Source organism: Pogoniulus pusillus, chromosome 10 (assembly GCF_015220805.1).
Source record: "Pogoniulus pusillus isolate bPogPus1 chromosome 10, bPogPus1.pri, whole genome shotgun sequence".
Taxonomy (NCBI): domain Eukaryota; kingdom Metazoa; phylum Chordata; class Aves; order Piciformes; family Lybiidae; genus Pogoniulus; species Pogoniulus pusillus.
Genome location: NC_087273.1, coordinates 33167512 through 33187910, shown reverse-complemented (window position 1 = coordinate 33187910; position 20399 = coordinate 33167512). Strand labels below are relative to the sequence as shown.

The following is a 20399-nucleotide window of genomic DNA, read 5'->3' as shown; positions in this document are numbered from 1 at the left end:
AATTGAAGAACTGGCCATAAAGGGACAAGATGGAAAAAAAATTGTAGCTGAACCAGAACTAAATATAAAAGCAAGGAATGAAATAGAGGGGAAAATAGATTAAAAGGAAGTAAAGAGGGGAAAAAATCAATATAAACCTTTGAACTGATTTGTTTTGTAGCTCAAAATAATGAACATAAAACCCCTTAACATTTTCTCAGAGGACATCACTTATGGATGTTGAAAAAAGATCTAACTGAAGACTTGGAACTCTCTGCTAAAAATATTCTCATGAAAACAGATTTGTTTGTTCATTCTCTTTTCTAGTGGCCTGGCTCAAGTACGAAACCTGACTCTGAACACAACTGCTGCTCTCTACGCCCACTCCAGTGTCAGAAGTGTGATTGAAAAGACAGAGAGTTTGGCAGATGATGCATCCAGGGTTGTCAATGGCCCCTTGGATATAGTGAGTAACAGCATCAGTATTTTAATGCACAGCTCTCCCTTTCTCATTGTGGAATATTTGTTCTAATTTGTTTTGTGCTTGCTGGATGAAGCCTTGAGTGACCTGTTCCAGTGAGAGGTGTCCCTACCTATGGCGAGGGGTTGGAACTGGATGATCTGTGAGGGCTTTTCCAACCTAAACCGTTCTGTGAACTTTGAGTCTTCTTGACATGAGCATCAGCCTGTTCTACCAACTAGCATCTACTATGTCCTGAATGTCTACTCCCAAAGCAGTAGTGATACCAGGTCCCATGTTCCCTTTACCTTGCTTTCTTCTGTGCCATGGTACCATTGTGCCATTTCTTTGTTGTTTCTGTTTTTAATGTATGATATATGATTGACTGGACTGGAATTCATTCCATAAGTCTTTTATCAGTCATCTGATGTTTGTTCCTCTAGAACTTAAGTTTCCAAACCTCCCACTCCATCTTTGGAGTTACTCACAAAATCCCAGCAGAGTGAGGGTTGGAAGGGATCTCCAGAGGTCATCTAGTCCAACCCCCCTGATAAAGCAGGGTCACCCACAGAAGGTTGTCCAGGATCCACAATGTCTGGGTGGGTTTGGAATGTCTCTAGAGAAGGAGACTCCAACCTCTCTGGGCAGATGCTCCAGGCCTCTCTCAACCTCACAGAAAAAAAGTTTTCCTTCATGTTGAAGTAGACCTTCCTGTGTTCCAGTTTGTGCCCTTTGTCCCTTGTTCTGTTGCTGGGCACCAGTGAAAAGGCACTGGCCTCACCCTCTTGCCCCCTGCCTTTTAGATGTTGGTGTGTTGATAAGATCCCCTCTAAGTCTGGTCTTCTCCAGGCTGAAGAGCCATCTCCTATTCAGTCATCTCCTTATCTGACCTATCCCTCCTCCCTTTCTACCTACCGATTCCCAGATACAGCTCTATTACTTAGTCAAGGACATTTCCTGACCAGTTTGTGTTCCATCTGCCACCCTTTTGCTTTGTAGGGTTATTACATTGATTTTGCAATGGTAGATTAAGATGACCTGGCCAGTTACCAGTTTAGGGTTATTGCTTTCATATTCTTCTATTTCCCTTCTTCTATCTCTTTGATTTTGCTGATTGTAAAGCCAAGAGTGGAATGGGCCATATTCCACAAGTGTCTTCCACATGATGCATGGGGAAACATATCTCTCACAGTTTGTCCCACAGAACAATCACAGGCTCACAGGATGTTAGGGGTTGGAAGGGACCCGAGGAGATCAGTGAGTCCAACCCCTCTTCCACAGCAGGACAATACTGTCTGACACAGGTCACAGAGGAACACATCCAGACAGGCCTTGAAAGTCTCCAGAGAAGGAGACCCCACAACGTCTTTGGGGAGCTTGTTCCAGTGCTCTGTGATCCTTACAGACCCTTTGTGTTGAGGTGGAATCTCTTGCTGCATCTTGCACCCATTTCTCCTTGTCCCATCCCAGGGAGCAAGTGAGCAGAGCCTGTCGTCCCACTCCTGGCCAGCCTTCAGATCCTTATAAACATTTATCAAACCTCTTCTTTTCTACAGACTAAACACCCCCAGGTCACTCAGTCTTTCCTCATAAGCCATGCCCTCCAGTCCCCTAATCATCCTGGTAGCCCTCTGCTGGACCCTTTCCAGCCGATCCCTGTCCCTCTTCAACTGGGGAGCCCAAAACTGAACACAATATTCGAGATGAGGTCTCAGCAGGGCAGAGTAGAGTGGGAGGAGAACCTCCCTTGATCTGCTGGACACACTCCTCCTAATACACCCCAGGATCCCATTGGCCTTCTTGGCCACAAGGGCACATTTTTGTGCCATGGTTAACTTGGTATCCATCAGGACCCTCAGGTCCTGGTGGATAATTCAGAAATTTCTGAAATTCTCCTTCAGAAACTCCTGGCACAAGGCTTGGATAAGTGCACCTCACTGGATAAAAAACTGCCTGGATGGCAGGGCCCAAAGAGTGGTGGCGAATGGAGTTAAATGTGACTGGCACCCAGTTACCAGTGGTGTCCCCCAGGGTTCAGTCCCGTGGCCTGTCCTCTTTAGTGTCTTTATTAACCATCTGGATGAGGGCATTGAATGCACCCTCAAGAGATCTGCATTTCACACCAAGCTCAGTGGCTGTGTTGACCTGTGTTAGAGAAGCTTTAGCACAGGATCTGGATGGGTTGTCCTGATGGGCCACGGCTAATTGTATGAAGTTCAACAAGACCAAGTGCCAGGTCTTGCTGGGTCACAACGACCCCCTGGTAAGCTACAGACCTGGGGATATGTGGTTGGAAAGCTGCAACTTGGAAGGGGACTTGGGAGCATTGGTTGATGGTTGACTGACCATGAGTCAGCAGTGGGCCTGGTTGGCATCCTGGCTTGTGTTAGAACTGTGATAGCCAGCAGGAACAGGGAAGCAATCCTTCCTCTCACAACTGGTGAGGCCACACCTTGAGTGTTGGGGTCAGTTCTGGGCCCCTCACTACAGAAACAGTATTGAGGTGCTGAGTCCTGTCCAGAGGAGGGCAACAAGGCTTGTGAAGGGCCTACAGGGAGCCACAGAGGGAGCTGGGGGTGTTCAGTCTGGAGAAGAGGAGGCTGAGGGGAGACCTCGTTGCTCTCTTCAACTACCTGTAGGGAGGTTGGCGTGAGGAGGGGTCCAGCCTCTTCTCCTTGGTGTCAAGTGACAGGAGTAGAGGAAATGGTTTCAAGCTGCACCAAGGGACTTTAGATTGGATGTTAGGAAATATTTCTTCACAGAAAGGGTTCTCAAACATTAGAATGATCTACCCATGGCAGTGATGGAGTCACCATCCCTGGGGCTGTTCAAGTAGTGTGTGGACCTGGTGCTTAGGGACATGATTTAGTGCTGGCTTGAGGGTTGGACTGGATGAACTTTGAGGTTTCTTCCAACCAAGTAGATTCTGTGGTGTACATGATAGTGACCAAAATAGTTGACATTATTGGTGACCTTATCTGTTATTTTGTAGATTCTCTATGGTTGGAAAAGACCTTTAAGGGGATCAAGTCCCACCAATTTCTAACTCTGCCAGTGTCTCTACTATACAGTTCTGTCATATTAAAGAAGAGCATGAATCCTTCAAGATACTTTTCCATGTTTTCCAGCTGAAAACAGATTAAAATGAGATCTCAGCATCCCAGTGTTCTTTTAAAGTGCTCAGGGATGGGAATTTTGACTGTAGGCTTGTAACTAGAGTTACTGATGTGCCAAAAGGCAACAGTGTCCAAAGTAGGATTTGAAACAGATTTTATTCCACAGTTACCCTTTTTGGTTTAATTATTAGTCAGCTGCAGTGTCATATTCTTGGACAAATGTTTGCAACTTGTATTTTTTAATTGAGGCCTCATAAAGTAATTAATAGAACATTCTGTAAATATAACAATATTCAGTCACTCTCTGCAGATATTTAAATGCTTTCAGATGAATTTCTGTCCTTTCCATGTGGCAAATTGTGGTTTTGTTTTTCAGCCAGATGAGTCTCTCAGTCTTCTTGGAAAAGAAACCTTGCTGCTTACCTCCAAATTTCAGAGTGAAGCTAAAAACCTGCAGAAAAAAAGTGATGGTCAGTTTGTGTTTCTGTATTCCTGGCTTTTTAAGGAGTGGTTATGTTGTGTTTTGTTTGTTTGCTTGCTTCCTTAGCATAAGCTGAGGTAAAATATTGCATGTGGCTATTGTCAAGCCAGCACCTAGGCAAATGCCAGAGGCTCTCCGTGAACCCTTCTCCCTTCCCAAAGGGAAGAAAGGAGAGAGACTGATGGGCTGGGAAAGAAACTAAACCAGCTGGGATGGAAAGAAGAGCAATCCAATGAAACAGAGGCAAACCAATGTGGTTTCCAATTTCTGAGGCAGTGACCTCACCATTGTTACCTCTGATACTGGGGGCAGGCACGGGGGGAGTCCCAGACTGGACTCAGCAGCAAAACCAGATTCAGGAGCTGGATTCTGGAACTGGATTCAGGAACACAGGGATTGGAAGCAAAGGCAGAAGGGACAGAGTCCTCCTGGCACACCTGCCTTCAAAGAAGAAGCTTGACCATGGTGATCCCTCAGCTCGATCTCGAAGATGCCATCCAAAGAATGGAATTCCTTGTTGGTCAGTTCAGGGTTGCCCCTTCTCCCTGCAGGTGCCATCTCTGACTTCTTGCAGCCCAAGGTGGGGCAGAAGATGTGGCTGTGGCTTTGATGTGCCCAGGAGCAAGTCTAACCCTGCAGCCCAGCCCTTGGCAGTAACTCTCCCCACCAGCACTCTCACTGCTAGAGACAGCCACTGGCTGTGCAAACCTGCCCTCAGAAGGTGTCCTGACTGAGCAGAGACTGTGCTGAGGAGTCCAAACTCTGACCAAAATTGTTTCTGCTCTAGCCTAACCCATGACAACTATTTATGACTATGAACATATTTTCACACAGTTAAGATTACTGCATTTTGGAGTTTACTTTTTTTGAGGCTGCAGTTGGCCTTCACTAGAATCCTAGAATCAGTCAGGGTTGGAAGGGACCACAAGGATCATGTAGTTCCAACGCCCCTGCCATGGGCAGAGACACCCTACCCTAGAGCAGGCTGGCCAGAGCCACTAGACACCAGTTACCTGCAAGCAATGCTTTAAGTGACTGCTTTTCCTAATTTCATTAATTAAATCATTGGAGATTGTGTAGTGGGTGAAGAAGAAGCATAATTCTGGACAAAATCCATTCATCCAGTGTCATCTAACGAATCAGGGATTACACAAGTATGTGTGTAGGATGATAAACTATAGTGATTTTCATCTGCTTCTTCTACAAGGCTGCAATATAGTAACTAACTGAACTTTTTTGTCTGTAGAAAGTACCTTTTGGCTCAGAGATCCTCTACAAATTCCCAAATCCTTTTGGTTTTTCATTATTCCACAAAGATCAGCAAGGCACTGAAAGCTGCACCACTCAAAAGCATTGCAAACAGAGATTTGATGTAGAAACAGGGCTTGCCCTAAGGGAAAATCTGGACAAAGTTAGGCAGAGAGTGACTATTTCAGAGATCAGTTGTAGCAGATTTTTGGGTTTAAGATCAATGGCTGTAGAAATATGCTTGTATTTCATGTAGCTTATATCCCCAGAACACACACCTCCTTTTCTTCCTTCTGTTCTCATGTGTTTATTTCTAAGGAGAGAATTCTACAGACAGGTCACAAGTTAAAAGCAAAACACTTGACTCCTGTCAGAGATCACAAAAGGAACATCATAAGAATTATGAGTCCACTATCATGGGGAACAGCATGAAATAATAAAGAGTCCACCATCCTAGAATCATTTTCATTTATAGCCTTTCCCTTACTGTCTTTCTATGAATTTAAGCTGATGGAATTGGCCAAAAAGCATCACTTTGAATGGAACAAGTTCTTAGAGGAGCCTGGTTTACTTTGCATTCTTTCTTTGTAAAATGCTCTTTATGTTCAAAAAGAACCAAGCACAAAAGATCCTTTAAGTGATCTCTTCTGTAGTGTTTGTGTGGGTTGTATGGTATTTGTTTGTTTGAAATCACTGTTGTTTCTTCCAACAGGTCTGCTCTTTGGATTGAAAGGGTTAAACAAAAAGGTAGAAAAGATGCAGGGAAGTACTCACAAACTTGTCACCCAGCTGAATGGTTCCCTGTTGACACTAAGAGCACTGCCTAATGGTGAGTGGGATTTATGTTCATAGAATCCTAGGATAACTTAGGTTGGAAGGGACCTCAGAGGTCTTCTATTCCAGCCTGCCTGCCATAGGCAGGGTCACCTCTTAGCTAGACTTGGATGCTCAAAGCCTCATCCAGCCTAGCCTTGGCATCCACAGCCTCTCTGGATGCCATGTTCCATAGTCTCAGCCCCCTCGCACTGAAGAACTTCCTCCTAAGGTCCACTCTAAAGCTACTCTCCCTCAGTTTCAAACCATTCTCCCTTGTCCTGTTGCTAGACCACCCTAATGCAAAGCCTCACTCCAGCTTTCCTGTGGGATCCCTTCAGGTATGGAAGGCAGCTATAATGCTCCCCTGGAGTCTTCTCTAGATTGAACAAGCCCAGGTGCCTCAGCCTATCCTTATAGTAGAGGTGCTCCAGCCTTTGGATCATCTTTGCAGCTCTCCTCTAGACTTTCTCCATCATCTCTGTGGCCTTCTTATGATAATATATTTGAAGGTTCATTTTATTTTTTTCTGGTTTGAGTATGTGGAGCTTATTCAAAATTACAGCATAGAATCATAGAATCAACCAGGTTGGAAGAGACCTCTAAGATCATCCAGTCCAACCTAGCACCCAGCCCTAGCCAGTCAAGTATATCATGGCACTAAGTGCCTCATCCAGTCTTTTCTTCAACACCTCCAGGGATGGCAAGTCCACCACCTCCCTAGGCAGCCCATTCCACAACTTGAGACTGTGTCCCCTTGTTCTATTGCTGGCTAGGCTCAAACTAGCACACAAAGCAAGATCACAGGTGGCCTCCTAGACTAATGAAAGTGCTGGTTTCAGGCTAATTAGAATATTTTAATTAAGATAAATTAGATAATTGGTTGCAAAAAGAAAACAGTGATTAAGTCTGTATTATTCATTGTTTTGCTGAGAAGGATAAAAAGCCAAAATGTCAACAGTTTGTCTCACTCTGCTCTGGGAAGCTGCTTCGTTTCGTTTCTCTTTTGATCTGCTCTAATATCGCTCCTCTAACTTTGGCTAACACATAACAACCTAAGCTTTGGTGCTTGTGTTGTTTGGAAAGTAGAGGGAGAAAGAGAGGGTAGAGAGGGTAGCTTTGAGCTCTTCTGGGCAGGTTGTTTTGTCTGGGAGGGAGTTTGGATTTCTGCATTATTTCTGCTTTGGTTCTAATTCTAAGTACTTGTATCTAACCAGCAACAGAACAAGGGGACACAGTCTCAAGTTGTGCTGTGGGAGGTCTAGGCTGGATGTTAGGAGGAAGTTGTTGGCGGAGAGAGTGATTGGCATTGGAATGAGCTGCCCAGGGAGGTGGTGGAGGCACCATCCCTGGAGGTGTCCAAGCAAAGACTGGCTGAGGCACTAAGTGCCATGATCTAGTTGACTGGCTGGGGCTGGGTGCTAGGTTGGCCTGGATGATCTTGGAGGTCTCTTCCAACCTGGTTGGTTGATTCTACGATTCTATGCTTGTAAGCTTTGCTGTAAATATAGCTCCAGCTTACTTCCATGCTGTCTGAGATATTCTAATAAATTTCAGTGGGGAGGGAGGGGGTTAGGGTTAGCTGGGGGAAGTTCCTAATCCATCACAATGAATACAAACAAAGCTGTAGCTTTTTGCAAACAAAAATGCAACTTTCTGCTGGGAGAGGACCATAACAGAGAAAGTTTCCAGCGTTTTGCCTGTGTTTGTAACTTCATTGCATTTGTTACTCTCAAATATTTATGAAAGCTGTAACTTGTTATTTGGTTTGGGGTATTCTAATTGTTTAATTGTTTTAATTGGGACTGTTTCAGCTACAAGGCAGCACATGGTTGAGATGCAAGGACTGGCTGTGTCTTCAAACAGCAGCGCTGGGGTGGCTTTAAGTCGCTTTGGGGATTTCAAGCAGAAGCTGCTGAATGCTTCCTCTACATTGTCCCGAGTTAATGACACGTTGAGGAGAACTAGTGATCTTCTAACTGATTCATCAAAAGCTGGTGAGTTTGCTGCTCCATTGCTCTTTAGAAATGCCACTGCTTGCAGAAAGAGTTTAACGTTGTTTTAATAGACGCTAAATGTGAGTTTCTGAGATGCAAAGTATGAGACTGGGAAAGTTTCTTCTAACTGGGTAAAAATGTGCTAACTTTTTTAAAGACCTCTGGAAGGAGCTTTAGAGGTTTAATAGCATCTGGGGGATGCTTTTAAGGATTCCTTTTCCTTACTGGTGTTTAAAATCTAAGTAATGACCCGAAGCAGGCTGCCATGGATAAATCTTTCAGCAGTGAGCACTATCTTTCTCCTTTACCCTGTCTCAACATCTCGTTTCTGTTTTGGTAGCAATCACAGCTGAGAAGCAAGTTAAAGAAGTCGAAGCACAAGCAAGTCTTCTGTTGGATAGGCTGAAACCTTTGAAAATGCTGGAGGAGAACCTGAACAGGAACCTGTCTGAAATTAAAGAGCTCATCAGCCAGGCTCGCAAGCAGGCAGCATCTGTAAGTTCCATCATCTCAGCCTTGGCACGTTTCATTGCCACTTTTAGCAGAGAAGTAATGGATGAAAAACTGGCTGAATGGCCAGGCCTAAAGAGTATTGATGAGAGGAGTTACACCCAGTGGGTAGCCAGTCAGAGGTGGTGTTTCCCACAGCTCAGTATTGGGGCCACTTCTATTTAAAGTCTTTGTCAATGGCCTGGACGAGAGGATCGAGGCACCCTCTGTAAGTTTGCAGGTGGCACCAAGCTAGATGGGTATCTGCTTGAGGTAGAGAAGCTCTACAGAAGGACCTGGACAGGCTAGATCAATGGGCTGAGGCCAGCAGGATGAAGTTCAACAAGGCCAAGTGTCAGGTCCTGCACTTGGGTCACAACAACCCTATGAATGCTTTCAGGGTTAGGGCAGAGTGACTGGAAAGCTGCCCAGTGGAAAAGGACTTGGGAGCGTTCATGGACAACTGGCTGAAGATGAGGCAGCAGTGTACTCAGGTGGCCAAGAAGGCCAACAGCATCCTGGTTTGGATCAGCAATAGTGTGGCCAGCAGGAAAAGGCCAGTGGTCGCTCCCCTGTACTCAGCACTGCTGAGACCACACCTCAACTACTGTGTTGAGTTTTGGGTCCCTCACTCTAAGAAAGATGTTGAGGTGCTGGAGCGTGTCCAAAGAAGGACAATAAAGTTGGTGAAAGATCTGCAGCATACAGGTTGTGAGGAGCAGATGAGAGAACTGGGATAGGAAAGGAGACTGAGGAGAGACCTTCTCTCTCTCTACAACTGCCTGAAAGGAAGTTGGAGTGTGGTGGGGGTCAGTTTCTTCTCCCACACAACAAGAGATAGGGTAAGAGAAAACAGCCTCAAGTTGCTCCAGGGGAGGTTGAAGTTGAGCATTATGAACAAGTTCTTCCCCAAAAGGGTTGTTAAGCCCTGGAACAGAGTGCCCAGGGCATTGGTGGCTTCCCCACCCCTGGGAGAATTGAAGAGCTGTGTAGATGTGCTGCTAAGGGACATGGTTTAGAATCAGATTAAGTCATAGAATCAACCAGGTTGGAAGAGACCTCCAAGATCATCCAGGCCAACCTAGCACCCAGCCCTGTCCAATCAACTACACCATGGCACTAAGTGCCTCATCCAGGCTTTTCTCGAACACCTCCAGGGACAGTGACTCCACCACCTCCCTGGGCAGCCCATTCCAATGCCAATCACTCTCTCTGCCAACAACTTCCTCCTAATGTCCAGCCTATACTTCCCCTGGCACAACTTGAGACTGTCCCCCCTTGTTCTGTTTAGTGGTGGACTTCATAGTGCTGACTTAATGTAAAGTCTTCTGCGACCTAAACCATTCTGTGATGCTTTGAGATAGTCCTAATGTCTCTGAGTCCCTGGTGTCCCAGGGTCTTATTAAAGTCCAAGAGCACTGGCTCTTAATACATGTTTTACTTCCAGCTTCAGTTAGTTATTTACTGTTTGCTTTTGTTTCCCATAAAAAAATAATCACATTTATGATGTCAGAAAGCAATCACAGAGATACTTTGCTGCCAGAGAAGAGAGGAGGTGGTGCTGCCATTCTTTTAGGATGTCTGTAAGCTTATTTTACAGCTTGCTGTGGGATATTTCTGTATAACATCAAGTCACATTACACGTTTTTTTACCCAAAATATTGATCCCATCAATACATTTGTAATCTATTTCCTTGCCACATCCATATGTTCTCTGCAAGAAGCTGCCCAGCATCCAAAACCTGCTCTAGCTGAAGCTGCTCACTGCAAAGGGTTTGGACTAGGTGACCTTTACAAAGCCCTTCAACCCAAACCATTCAATGCTAATTGAATGCTTGAAAACAAATATCCTTGTTTAGAAATTTGTACTCCCCCTCTTCAAGATGACAACAGTGAATCCAACTGGCCCATGGACCTCATTAAACTGTGAGGGGAAATGGCTTTGCACTCAGTAATTTTGGGTATGCCTTTGGCTTTAGTGTGGGGATGTGACTGTAAGTTTTAGGGAGGCTTTTGTTTTCAAAATTAAAAGGCTTTGGGTTCTTTCTGCAAATCTCTTTAATTTTCTGGTTGCTGCTTCGCTGTCACAGGCTGCTGCAGCTTAATGAATCCATCGAGGAAGCAAGGGAGGAGTATTTTCAAACATGTCATAAACCACAGAGGTTCCTGGCAGGGTGAAAAGAGCTATTAGCAAAATCCCCTTTTCCAATTTTGACAGCTTACAGAAAACCAAACCAAACTTTGAGTAGAGGAGAGAAACTTGCTGTATCTGTGGTCTTCATGCAAAACTGTGCTTGATGTATTCACTTGTTCTGGGCATATTCAATGAATCTGCTGAAGCTAATTCTGTGGTTAAAACAAGTTTTTGTCATTGTAATAGCAAATTCCCTGGAGTTTGGCTGCATTGGCCTGCATCAGGAACAGTGTGGCCAGTAGGACAAGGGAGGTTACTCTTCCCCTGTACTCAGCACTGGTCAGGCCACACCTTGAGTACTGTGTCCAGTTCTGGGCCCCTCAATTCAAGAGAGATGTTGAGGTGCTGGAAGGTATCCAGAGAAGGGCAACAAAGCTGGTGAAGGGCCTGGAACACAAACCCTATGAGGAGGGGCTGAGGGAGCTGGGGTTGTTTAGCCTGGAGAAGAGGAGGCTCAGGGGTGACCTCATTGCTGTCTACAACTACCTGAAGGGAGGCTGTAGCCAGGTGGGGGTTAGCCTCTTCTCCCAGGCAACCAGCAATAGAACAAGGGGACACAGTCTCAAGTTGTGCTGGGGTAGGTATAGGCTGGATGTTAGGAGGAAGTTGTTGTCAGAGAGAGTGATTGGCATTGGAATGGGCTGCCCAGGGAGGTGGTGGAGTCACCATCCCTGGAGGTGTTGAAGCAAAGCCTGGCTGAGGCACTTAGTGCTATGGTCTGGTTGACTGGCTAGGGCTGGGTGCTAGGTTGGCCTGGATGATCTTGGAGGTCTCTTCCAACCTGGTTGATTCTATGATTCATTTGGATCAATGCCCTCATCAATAGACCAGGCAATATTCAAGGGAGTTGGTGGGAGGACAACAGGAATCGGAGTTTCTGCACTCTAAGATTGCATTTAACTTTAAAGATTAGAGCAATAGATTTTCTGAATCATTATTTTCTGCTATTACTACCATGACTTTTACTGATCTATGAGCTTCTGACCTAAGATTTATTGTTATTTTCAGAGGTAATTAGACAGTTTCACTTTCCTGGCTTCAAATCTCCTAACTGAATGAGTGAATTGGGGCAGATTTCATTCTTCTCTATTTGTGAATCTCTTTGTCAAGTGAAACCTAGGAGATTGGTAAGATGTAACTCAGCACTAATTAGATGGCATGAAATTATCTCAGCAGATGGTTTGATCAGAAGCTAAGTATATATTCCAGATAGAAATGTACACTGAGACTTGTTCAAATACCACTTTCTCCTCCTCCCCCCAGATTAAAGTTGCAGTGTCAGCAGACAGAGATTGCATTCGAGCCTACCAGCCCCAGATTTCATCTACCAATTACAACACCTTGACACTCAATATGAAAACTACTGAACCAGATAACCTTCTGTTCTACCTGGGCAGCAATGGAAAGGTAAGTTTCTGGCATCCATGTGCTGAAGGTGATGATAAATCTTTTAAATGACCATTTGTAAGTTTTTTTTTCCTACTTTGCTTCAAACTAGGTCTCTGATTGGGGCCCCTGCCAAATGTGTTCACTAGGGGTGGAAATATTTGTGTGCCTTAGATGATTCCTTAGAGGTCTTCAAAGGTAGAAAATAGAAAAATCTGATTCCTTAGCTCTGCTTCTTGGCCATGTCATGAAAATCCTCTGTGATGGAGAGACTACATCAGTGGACAAGGGAATAACTCTGAATGTCATCTATCTGGACTTCTGTAAGGCATTTGGCTCTATGCCCCACGACCTCCTTCTCTCTAAACTGCAGAGAGATGGATCTGATGGGTGGACATTTTGGTGGTTAGTGAACTGGTTGGATGGTCATATCCAGAGGGTAGTGGTCAACAGTTTTATGTGCAGACAGATTCAGGACAAGTGGTGTCCCTCAGGAGGCTCTACTGGGACCAGTGCTGTTCAATAACTTCATCAGTGACATAAACAGTGGCCCCAAGAACACTCTTAGCAGTTTTACAGGTGACACCAAGCTGAGTGGTGAGGTTGTCACATCTGAGGGATGGAATATCATTCAGAAGGACAAGCTCAAGAGAGAGGTCTATGTGAACCTCATGAGATTCAACAAGAACAAGTGCCAACATCCAGCACTTGGGCCAGGCCATTCCCCAGGCTGGGGAATGAAGGGATGAGAGCAGCCCTGTGGAGAGTGACTTGGGGTGCTGGTGACAAAAAGTTGGACATGAGCTAGAAATGTGTTCTCACAGTTGAGGAGACAACTGTCCAGGAGGTGGAGGAATGGGGTTCTGCCCCTCTGCTCTGCTGAGACCTCATCTGCAATGCTGTGTCCACCTCTGCAGATATGAACCTGTCTGAGCAGGTCGAGAGGCCACAACAATGATGTAAGGACTGGAAGCCCTCTGCTGTGAGGACAGGCTGAGAGAGCTGGGGTTGTTCAGCCTGGAGAAGAGAAGACTGCAAGGAGACCTTTTTGTGGCTTTTTGGTATTTAAAGAGGGGCTTATAGGAAAGTTTTTATCAGGGCCCCATGTGACAGGACAAGGGGTAATGTTTTGAAACTAAAAGAGGACAGATTTGCACAGAAGAGAAGCTACACCTTCAGTGCTGTGCCTTTGAAGGAGCTCTGTTGTTTTTCAGCCAGACTTCCTCGCACTGGAGATGCGTCGGGGTAAGGTAGCTCTTCTCTGGGACTTGGGCTCTGGACCAACAAGAGTGGAATACCCTGATTTTCCAGTTGACAATAACAAATGGCACAGAATACATGCAACCAGGTAATGAAACTGAGGATGGTGTGAGTGCTGAGTAGGAAAATCCATTAGTATTACTTTTCTTTAGTGGGGGCTGTGTTGTAGAACTGTCCAGGTGTTTAGCGAGTGAGCATATGAAGAACACAAACCATCTTCTAAGTTCTCCATGAGAAGTTTTCTTTATTGTCCTTCAATAGAAACCAGTAGAATGTGTTGATTAATTGTCATGCTCCCTCCCTGGAAGTGCTCAAGGCCAGGTTGGATGAGGCCTTTGGCAACCTGGTGTAGTGGAAGGTGGGTTGGAACCAGATGACCTTTAAAGTCCCTTCCAACCCAAACCATCAACCTGGTCTAGTGGAAGCTGTCCCTGCCCAGGGCTGGTGGGTTGGAACCAGATGACCTTTAAAGTCCCTTCCAACCCAAACCATCAACCTGGTCTAGTGGAAGCTGTCCCTGCCCAGGGCTGGTGGGTTGGAACCAGATGACCTTTAAAGTCCCTCCCAACCCAAACCATCAACCTGGTCTAGTGGAAGCTGTCCCTGCCCAGGGCTGGTGGGTTGGAACCAGATGACCTTTAAAGTCCCTCCCAACCCAAACCATCAACCTGGTCTAGTGGAAGCTGTCCCTGCCCAGGGCAGGTGGGTTGGAACCAGATGACCTTTAAGGTCCCTCCCAACCCAAACCATCAACCTGGTCTAGTGGAAGCTGTCCCTGCCCAGGACAGGGGGATTGGAACTAGATGACTTTTAAGGTCCCAAACCATTCTATCATTCTGTGATCTGATTCTATGATGTCTAAAAGCACTCATTCATCCTTGGCAGGTTTGGAAGAACAGGAACACTCAGCATAGAGGAAACCAACTCAAACCAGAAGCCTTCACCCAGATCTGGGACCTCTCCGGGGCCGGGCACCATACTGGATGTTAACAAATCAACCCGCATGTTTATTGGAGGGCTTGGAGGGCAGATCAAGGTTAAATCCTGAGGGCAGCCATCTGCAAAGTGGTTTTATCACGTGTCATGGTGTTCTAAGAGCTGACAGAATGAGACTCTTGCAAATGAATTGGAGAGAAATGAGAATTGTATTTGAAAGGAAAGATACAGAAAAAAATGATGGAGCATATACGGGACACATTAGTGACCCCCTTGAATTTCCCCCCAACCCAGAACTAATCTACAATCCCTGGTGCTCCAGTCCTCCCCCTCCAGTACTTCTGCTACCCATAGATCCCAGCAAAGCCTCTGGAGGCCCCAACCAGGCTCACTCCTTAGATTTTTACCCTGATAAGTAGTTCCCACCAGAGACAACAGGCAGGAGGGAGAGGGGAGTGAGTTGGCCTCACTGCCAGCTTATAAAGAGATAGCAGAGTTATGGGATTGAATAACAATTTCACACTTCCCTGTGTCCACCCCCTGGGCTCCTCTAGTCCCTAGAGGATTTTTTAACCCCATAGTTCCCAACCTAAAACACCATGTGCAAGATACACTTTTGACTTAGAAGTGGTTGCATGAATTGCTTACGTGAGAGGCTCTGAAGCAAAAGATCCTCAAAGGATGTTCCAGCATCCCTAAGTTAATTTTCCCTGCAAATTCCCAGCAGGGGCTGCGTGTGCATTCATGATCCATAGACATTACACAGTGAATTTGCTTTCCTTTTCCTTCTTCTTTTAGTTTCCCATTGTTATTCATGCCATGAAGTATCTAAGTAGGTCAAGGACATCATTATTTTACTTTTTTACTTGCTGCAGAGCTAATTTATTATGATTTAAATGGCCACTGTTAATAGTTATGCTAAACCATGTTGTTCTTCTGATATGATTTATATCTAATAACATTAGAGTTCAAGGAAAACAAGCAAGCAAAAATTATGCAGCATAATTTACTGAGTTCTTGACATGAGTTGTATTCATGAAGGATTTCTTGTCTGGCAGAAATCTCCTGCTGTTAAGGTGACCCACTTCAAAGGGTGCATGGGAGAGGCGTCCCTGAATGGCAAATCCATCGGTCTTTGGAACTACTTGGAAAGAGAGGGCAAGTGCAGTGGCTGTTTTGGAAGGTATTTCACCTCACTCTCTTGTTCTTTTGTCATAGATTTAGAGTCATTTACAGCTGGAGTATAAATTTCTGTCCTAGCTAAAAATAATGAACTCAGAAAAACTGCAGTGTTTCATTGATCATTAAGCTTCAGTTGTGAACATGCTCATCTGCATCTGCCAGCAGTGTCAAATAGTTTCATTTTATGGAATGTTACCACTTATTAATCACTTTGTCAGAGGGATTCTGTTTTATGCATGGAAAGTAGGGACTGGCAGTGAAGCATACCAGTTTGGAGCAATTTCTTTTGCTTCTCTGAAAGACAAATCTGTTCTTTCCAAGGTAAGAAACAGTGTAAAGCACTCATAAAAAATATATGTTAATAAAGAATAAAATAAAGTAGAATAAAATAAAATACAATACACCTTCCTGGAGGTGTTCAAGGCCCAGGTTAGACTGAGGCCTTGAGCTACCTGTTCTAGTGGGAAGTGTCCCTGCCTATGGTGGGGGGGGTTGGAACTGGATGAGCTTTGAGGTCATTTCCAACCTAAACCATTCTATGATTCCAAAAAATAAAATGAATGGAAAAGAAATAAAAGAGAATGGAATGGGAATGGGAATGGAATGGAATAGGAATAGAATGGGAATAGAATAGGAATGGAATGGGAATAGAATAGAAATGGAATGGGAATTGAAATAGCATAGGAATGGAATGGAATAGAAATATAATGGGAATTGTCTGGGAATGGAAATAGGTAGGATGGAATGGAAATAGGTAGGATGGAATGGAAATAGGTAGGATGGAATGGAAATTGGTAGAATGGAATGGAAATTGGTAGAATGGAATGGAAATTGGTAGAATGGAATGGAAATTGGTAGAATGGAATGGAAATTGGTAGAATGGAATGGAAATAGGTAGAATGGAATGGAAATAGAATGGAATGGAAATTGGTAGAATGGAATGGAAATTGGTAGAATGGAATGGAAATTGGTAGAATGGAATGGAAATTGGTAGAATGGAATGGAAATAGGTAGAATGGAAATAGAAAAAATAGAATTAAAAATTAAAATCAAATAAAATAAAGACATAGCAGAAGTGGAGCCACTGAGCTTGCCATTGGCCCTGTAATCACTGTGGAAGGGGTTTACAGGCTGTGCTTGTTTCATGTTGAAGGAGCTGAAAAGAAGTATACCAGACCATGTTCCCTTTTGCAAGATGTTTCCCATGCAGACAGCAGGTGGTGCTGCTTGATCGTCTGAGATGTTTTTTCCAAGTATTCTGTTGTAAGGAAAGGGACTGATAAATGTGTAGTGGAAAAGCAGTTGTGGAAAGCCCTTTAATAAAAGGATCACATAATTTAAGTAAGAGGGTGTTCAACAAGGGCAAGTGTAGAGTCCTGCACCTGTGGAGGAATAACCTCCTGCAGCAGTGCAGGTGAGGAGTTGAGCTGCTGGAAAGTAGCTCCAAGGAGAATGACCTGGGAGTGCTGGTGGACAGCAAGTTCACCACAAGCCAGTGGTGTGCCCTCGTAGCCAATAAGGCCAACGGTCTCCTGAGGTGTATTAACTGAAATGTGGAGAGCAGGTGATGGGAGGTTCTTCTCCCTCTCTACTCTGCCTTAGTGAGGACATATCTGGAGTCCTGGGACCAGTTCTAGGCTCCCCACTTCATTGGAGATAAGAAAGTACTGCATAGAGTACTGGCTACAAAGATACTGAAGGGATTGGAGCATCTTTGTGAGGAGCAAAGCTTGAGGGACCTGGGGCTGTTTAGCCTGGAGAAGAGCAGCCTGAGAGAGGTTCTTCTCAGTGCTCAGCAAGAGCTAAAGGGTGGGGTGCAAGAGCATGAAGCCAGACTCTTTTCAGCAGTGCCCATGGACAGGACAAGTGGCAATGGGCACAAACTGGAACCTGGGAGGTTCCATCTGACCGAGAGGGAAAAACCTCTTTGCTGTGAGGGTGCTGGATCTCTGAAGCAGGCTGCCCAAAGAGGTTGTGGAGTCTCCTTTTCTGGAGAGACTCCAGACCCATCTGGACATTGTGATCCTGGGCAACCTGCTGTGGGTGCCCCTGCTTTAGCAGGTTGGTTGAACTAGATGATCTCTGGAGGTCCTTTCCAAACCCCTACCATACTGGGATTCTGTGTGTTGTAACAACTATTATCTCTCTTAAGGAGTTGTTGGAGTTCTGTGATACATCAAGAAAGAATGATTTTTATCTTGTGTACATCCTTCCCCACAGCTACTTTTTCTCCACAGAATCCCAGCAAGCTAAAACAGCTGTTGTGAGATTCTGTGATCAAAGTGGCCTTTGGCTGGAGTCCTTCAGTTATGCATAACCTGGATTCAAGTCTCTTATCCTAATGCCTGGAACCTGCACAAACTGATGCAGTTTTAAAGCTAGGATTTTAAACTCTGCTTTCTGCTTCTGTAGCCCACAGGATGAGGACACTTCATTCCATTTTGATGGCAGTGGATACTCTGTTGTGGAGAAGGCACTTCGCTCAACAGTGACTCAGATCATCATATATTTCAGCACCTTTTCTCCTAATGGGCTGCTTCTGTATCTTGCTTCAAATGGCACTGTAAGCAAATAGATCAGATCCTTAAGCTGCACCTCTCATGATCACTTCTTGATCTTTGCTATTTCAAAGATGCCAGAGGTCCCATCCAACCATTCTATGATTTCATTTTTCAGCCTACATATATTAAAGCAAATCTTTGTGTAGATTATCACTTGACACTGACATCATAAGCAAAAACAGTAAAGATAGGAACCACAGAGATAAATCTTTGGAGCAAATCTTAACATATAAGGGCAAAATTAAGCAATAAAAATAATCCTTCATAATTTATTTTAATTCTAGACTAAAATGAATGATTGTTTTAACTAAAGGCAAGAAAAAGAAACAGCAGGGGCCACCAGCTAGTTCTGGTCAACTTTGTAGGAAGTAGAATCTTTTGGGACTGAGTTTGCAGGAGAACAGTGTAATGTGGTCTAGTTGACTGGATAGGGCTGGGGGATAGGTTGGGCTGGATGATCTTGGAGGTCTCTTCCAACCTGGTTGATTCTATGATTCTATGTTGAAGAGGCTTCTTGAATTAAATACATCCAATGGGAATTCAGGAAATTGAAATGAATGAAATCTCTCTGTAGCAGCACTACAACCTAGACCCATCTCCAGACCTTCATTGTCATGTCATGCAGTTTACTGCATACATAGCTGGTGGTTGTCTTTCCATGAAGCTCTGTTCAGCTACAAATTGTTTCAGAGTCACTGCATTATCTTTTGCTTTATGTACTCCCTGAATACATTGCACGATGTATTTCCACCTTCCCTGGTGGAAAAGGACCTGGAGTTGTTGGTCAACAGCCATCTAAGGATGAGTCAGTGTGTGCCCAGGTGGTCAAGAAGGCCAGGAGCACCCTGGTTTGGATCAGCAACATTGTGGTCAGCAGGACTACTGCAGTGACTGTATTCTGCACTGGTGAGGCCACACCTCAGATAACTGTTCAGCTTTGGGTCCCTCATTCCAAGAAGGATACTGAGGTGCTGGAGTGGGTTCACAGAAGGGCAGTTGAGGTGGTAAAGGATCTGGAGCACAAGTCTTTTGAGGAGCAGCTGAAGGACCTGGGGTTATTTAGCCTGTAGAAAGAGAGGCTCAGAGGAGACCTCATTCTCTACAACTCCCTGAAAGGAGGTTGGAGCACGGTGGGTGTTTGCCTCTTCTCTCAAGTGACAAATGAGAGAAAAAGGCCTCAGATTGCACCAAGGAAGGTTTATGTTTGACATGAGAAACACTTTTTTTCCCCAAAAGGGTTCTCAAACACTGGAACAGGCTGCCCAACCCAGTGGTGGAGCCCCTCTCCCTGAAGGGATTTAAAAGCCAAGTAGATGTAGCGTTGAGGGGCATGGTTTAGTGGCGGATGTGTCAGCATTGGAATAACGATTGGGCTTGATGTTGTTCAAGCTCTCTCCCACCCCAATTCTATGATTCTCTGACACCTGATTTAAGGTTTACACTGCAGAGGGAGCACTGTCTATAAAAATCAGAAAGTCTCTTTCAGAGAGTGAAGAAGCTCTCTGCTTCTTGCAGAAAGAGCACGGTCATGTTTTATCATATGCCAGTCACAGGCAAACAAAATTATTCTCAACTTCATCCCCAAAAAAACCCCAGAAAAAAAGCAAGCAAACACCACATTTGTTATTTAAACCTTCCTTTGCTGAGTAATCAAGACCCAGGGTGCATTTAAGTGAAAAAATCCACCAAAACAAAACAAGAAGTCACCCTTGGGAGGTAGATGTAGCTTCCTTTTCCTAAGCATGGCTTGGGCCAAAGGAATAGTCCAGGTACAGGAGTTGCCAAACCTGCCGAGGAAGAACTTATAATCAGGAATTTAATCTGTTTGTTTTTGTGTTGTTGGTTTGGTTTTATTCTTCCTCACAGAGAGATTTCTTGTCCCTTGAGCTTGTTGATGGCAAAGTGAGGCTGACTGTTGACCTGGGTTCGGGACCTCTTGCTCTGACAACAGAAAACCGTTACAACAATGGGACGTGGTATAAAATTTCCTTCAGTCGCAACAAGAAGCAAGGTGAGCTACAGGCTGGGTTAAAAACCAAAGCCAGGTTTGTTTGTGTTCTTTTTCCAGTGGATCTTGTCCTCAATGGTACAGTTTTAGTTTCAATTATTGGACACCAAGCAGGATAATGGAGATGGCGGGGAAGAGGTTTAAAAGGGCCACTCGCAGGCTATTTGTGATGCTGCCCACAGCTCTATGATGCAAAAAACAGATTTAGAAAGGTTACTTCCACGTGAAGGGGGCCTGCAGGAAGGCTGTTTACTGAGGCCTGTGGTGAGAGGATGAAGGGCAATGGTTT

At 44.8% G+C, this 20399-nt stretch overlaps 1 protein-coding gene across 1 annotated transcript in view; it reads left to right on the top strand.

Moving 5' to 3' along the window:
* LAMA1 (laminin subunit alpha 1) overlaps positions 1–20399 on the top strand; it is a 143052-nt gene that overhangs the window by 97426 nt on the left and 25227 nt on the right. Inside the window, exons 40-50 of the mRNA XM_064150177.1 lie at positions 307–445; positions 3932–4025; positions 5997–6113; positions 7912–8094; positions 8435–8589; positions 12041–12184; positions 13378–13511; positions 14309–14459; positions 15418–15542; positions 17954–18104; positions 19969–20113. Coding sequence (XP_064006247.1) covers positions 307–445; positions 3932–4025; positions 5997–6113; positions 7912–8094; positions 8435–8589; positions 12041–12184; positions 13378–13511; positions 14309–14459; positions 15418–15542; positions 17954–18104; positions 19969–20113 — 1538 coding nt within the window. The remainder of the gene's footprint in view (positions 1–306; positions 446–3931; positions 4026–5996; positions 6114–7911; positions 8095–8434; positions 8590–12040; positions 12185–13377; positions 13512–14308; positions 14460–15417; positions 15543–17953; positions 18105–19968; positions 20114–20399) is intronic.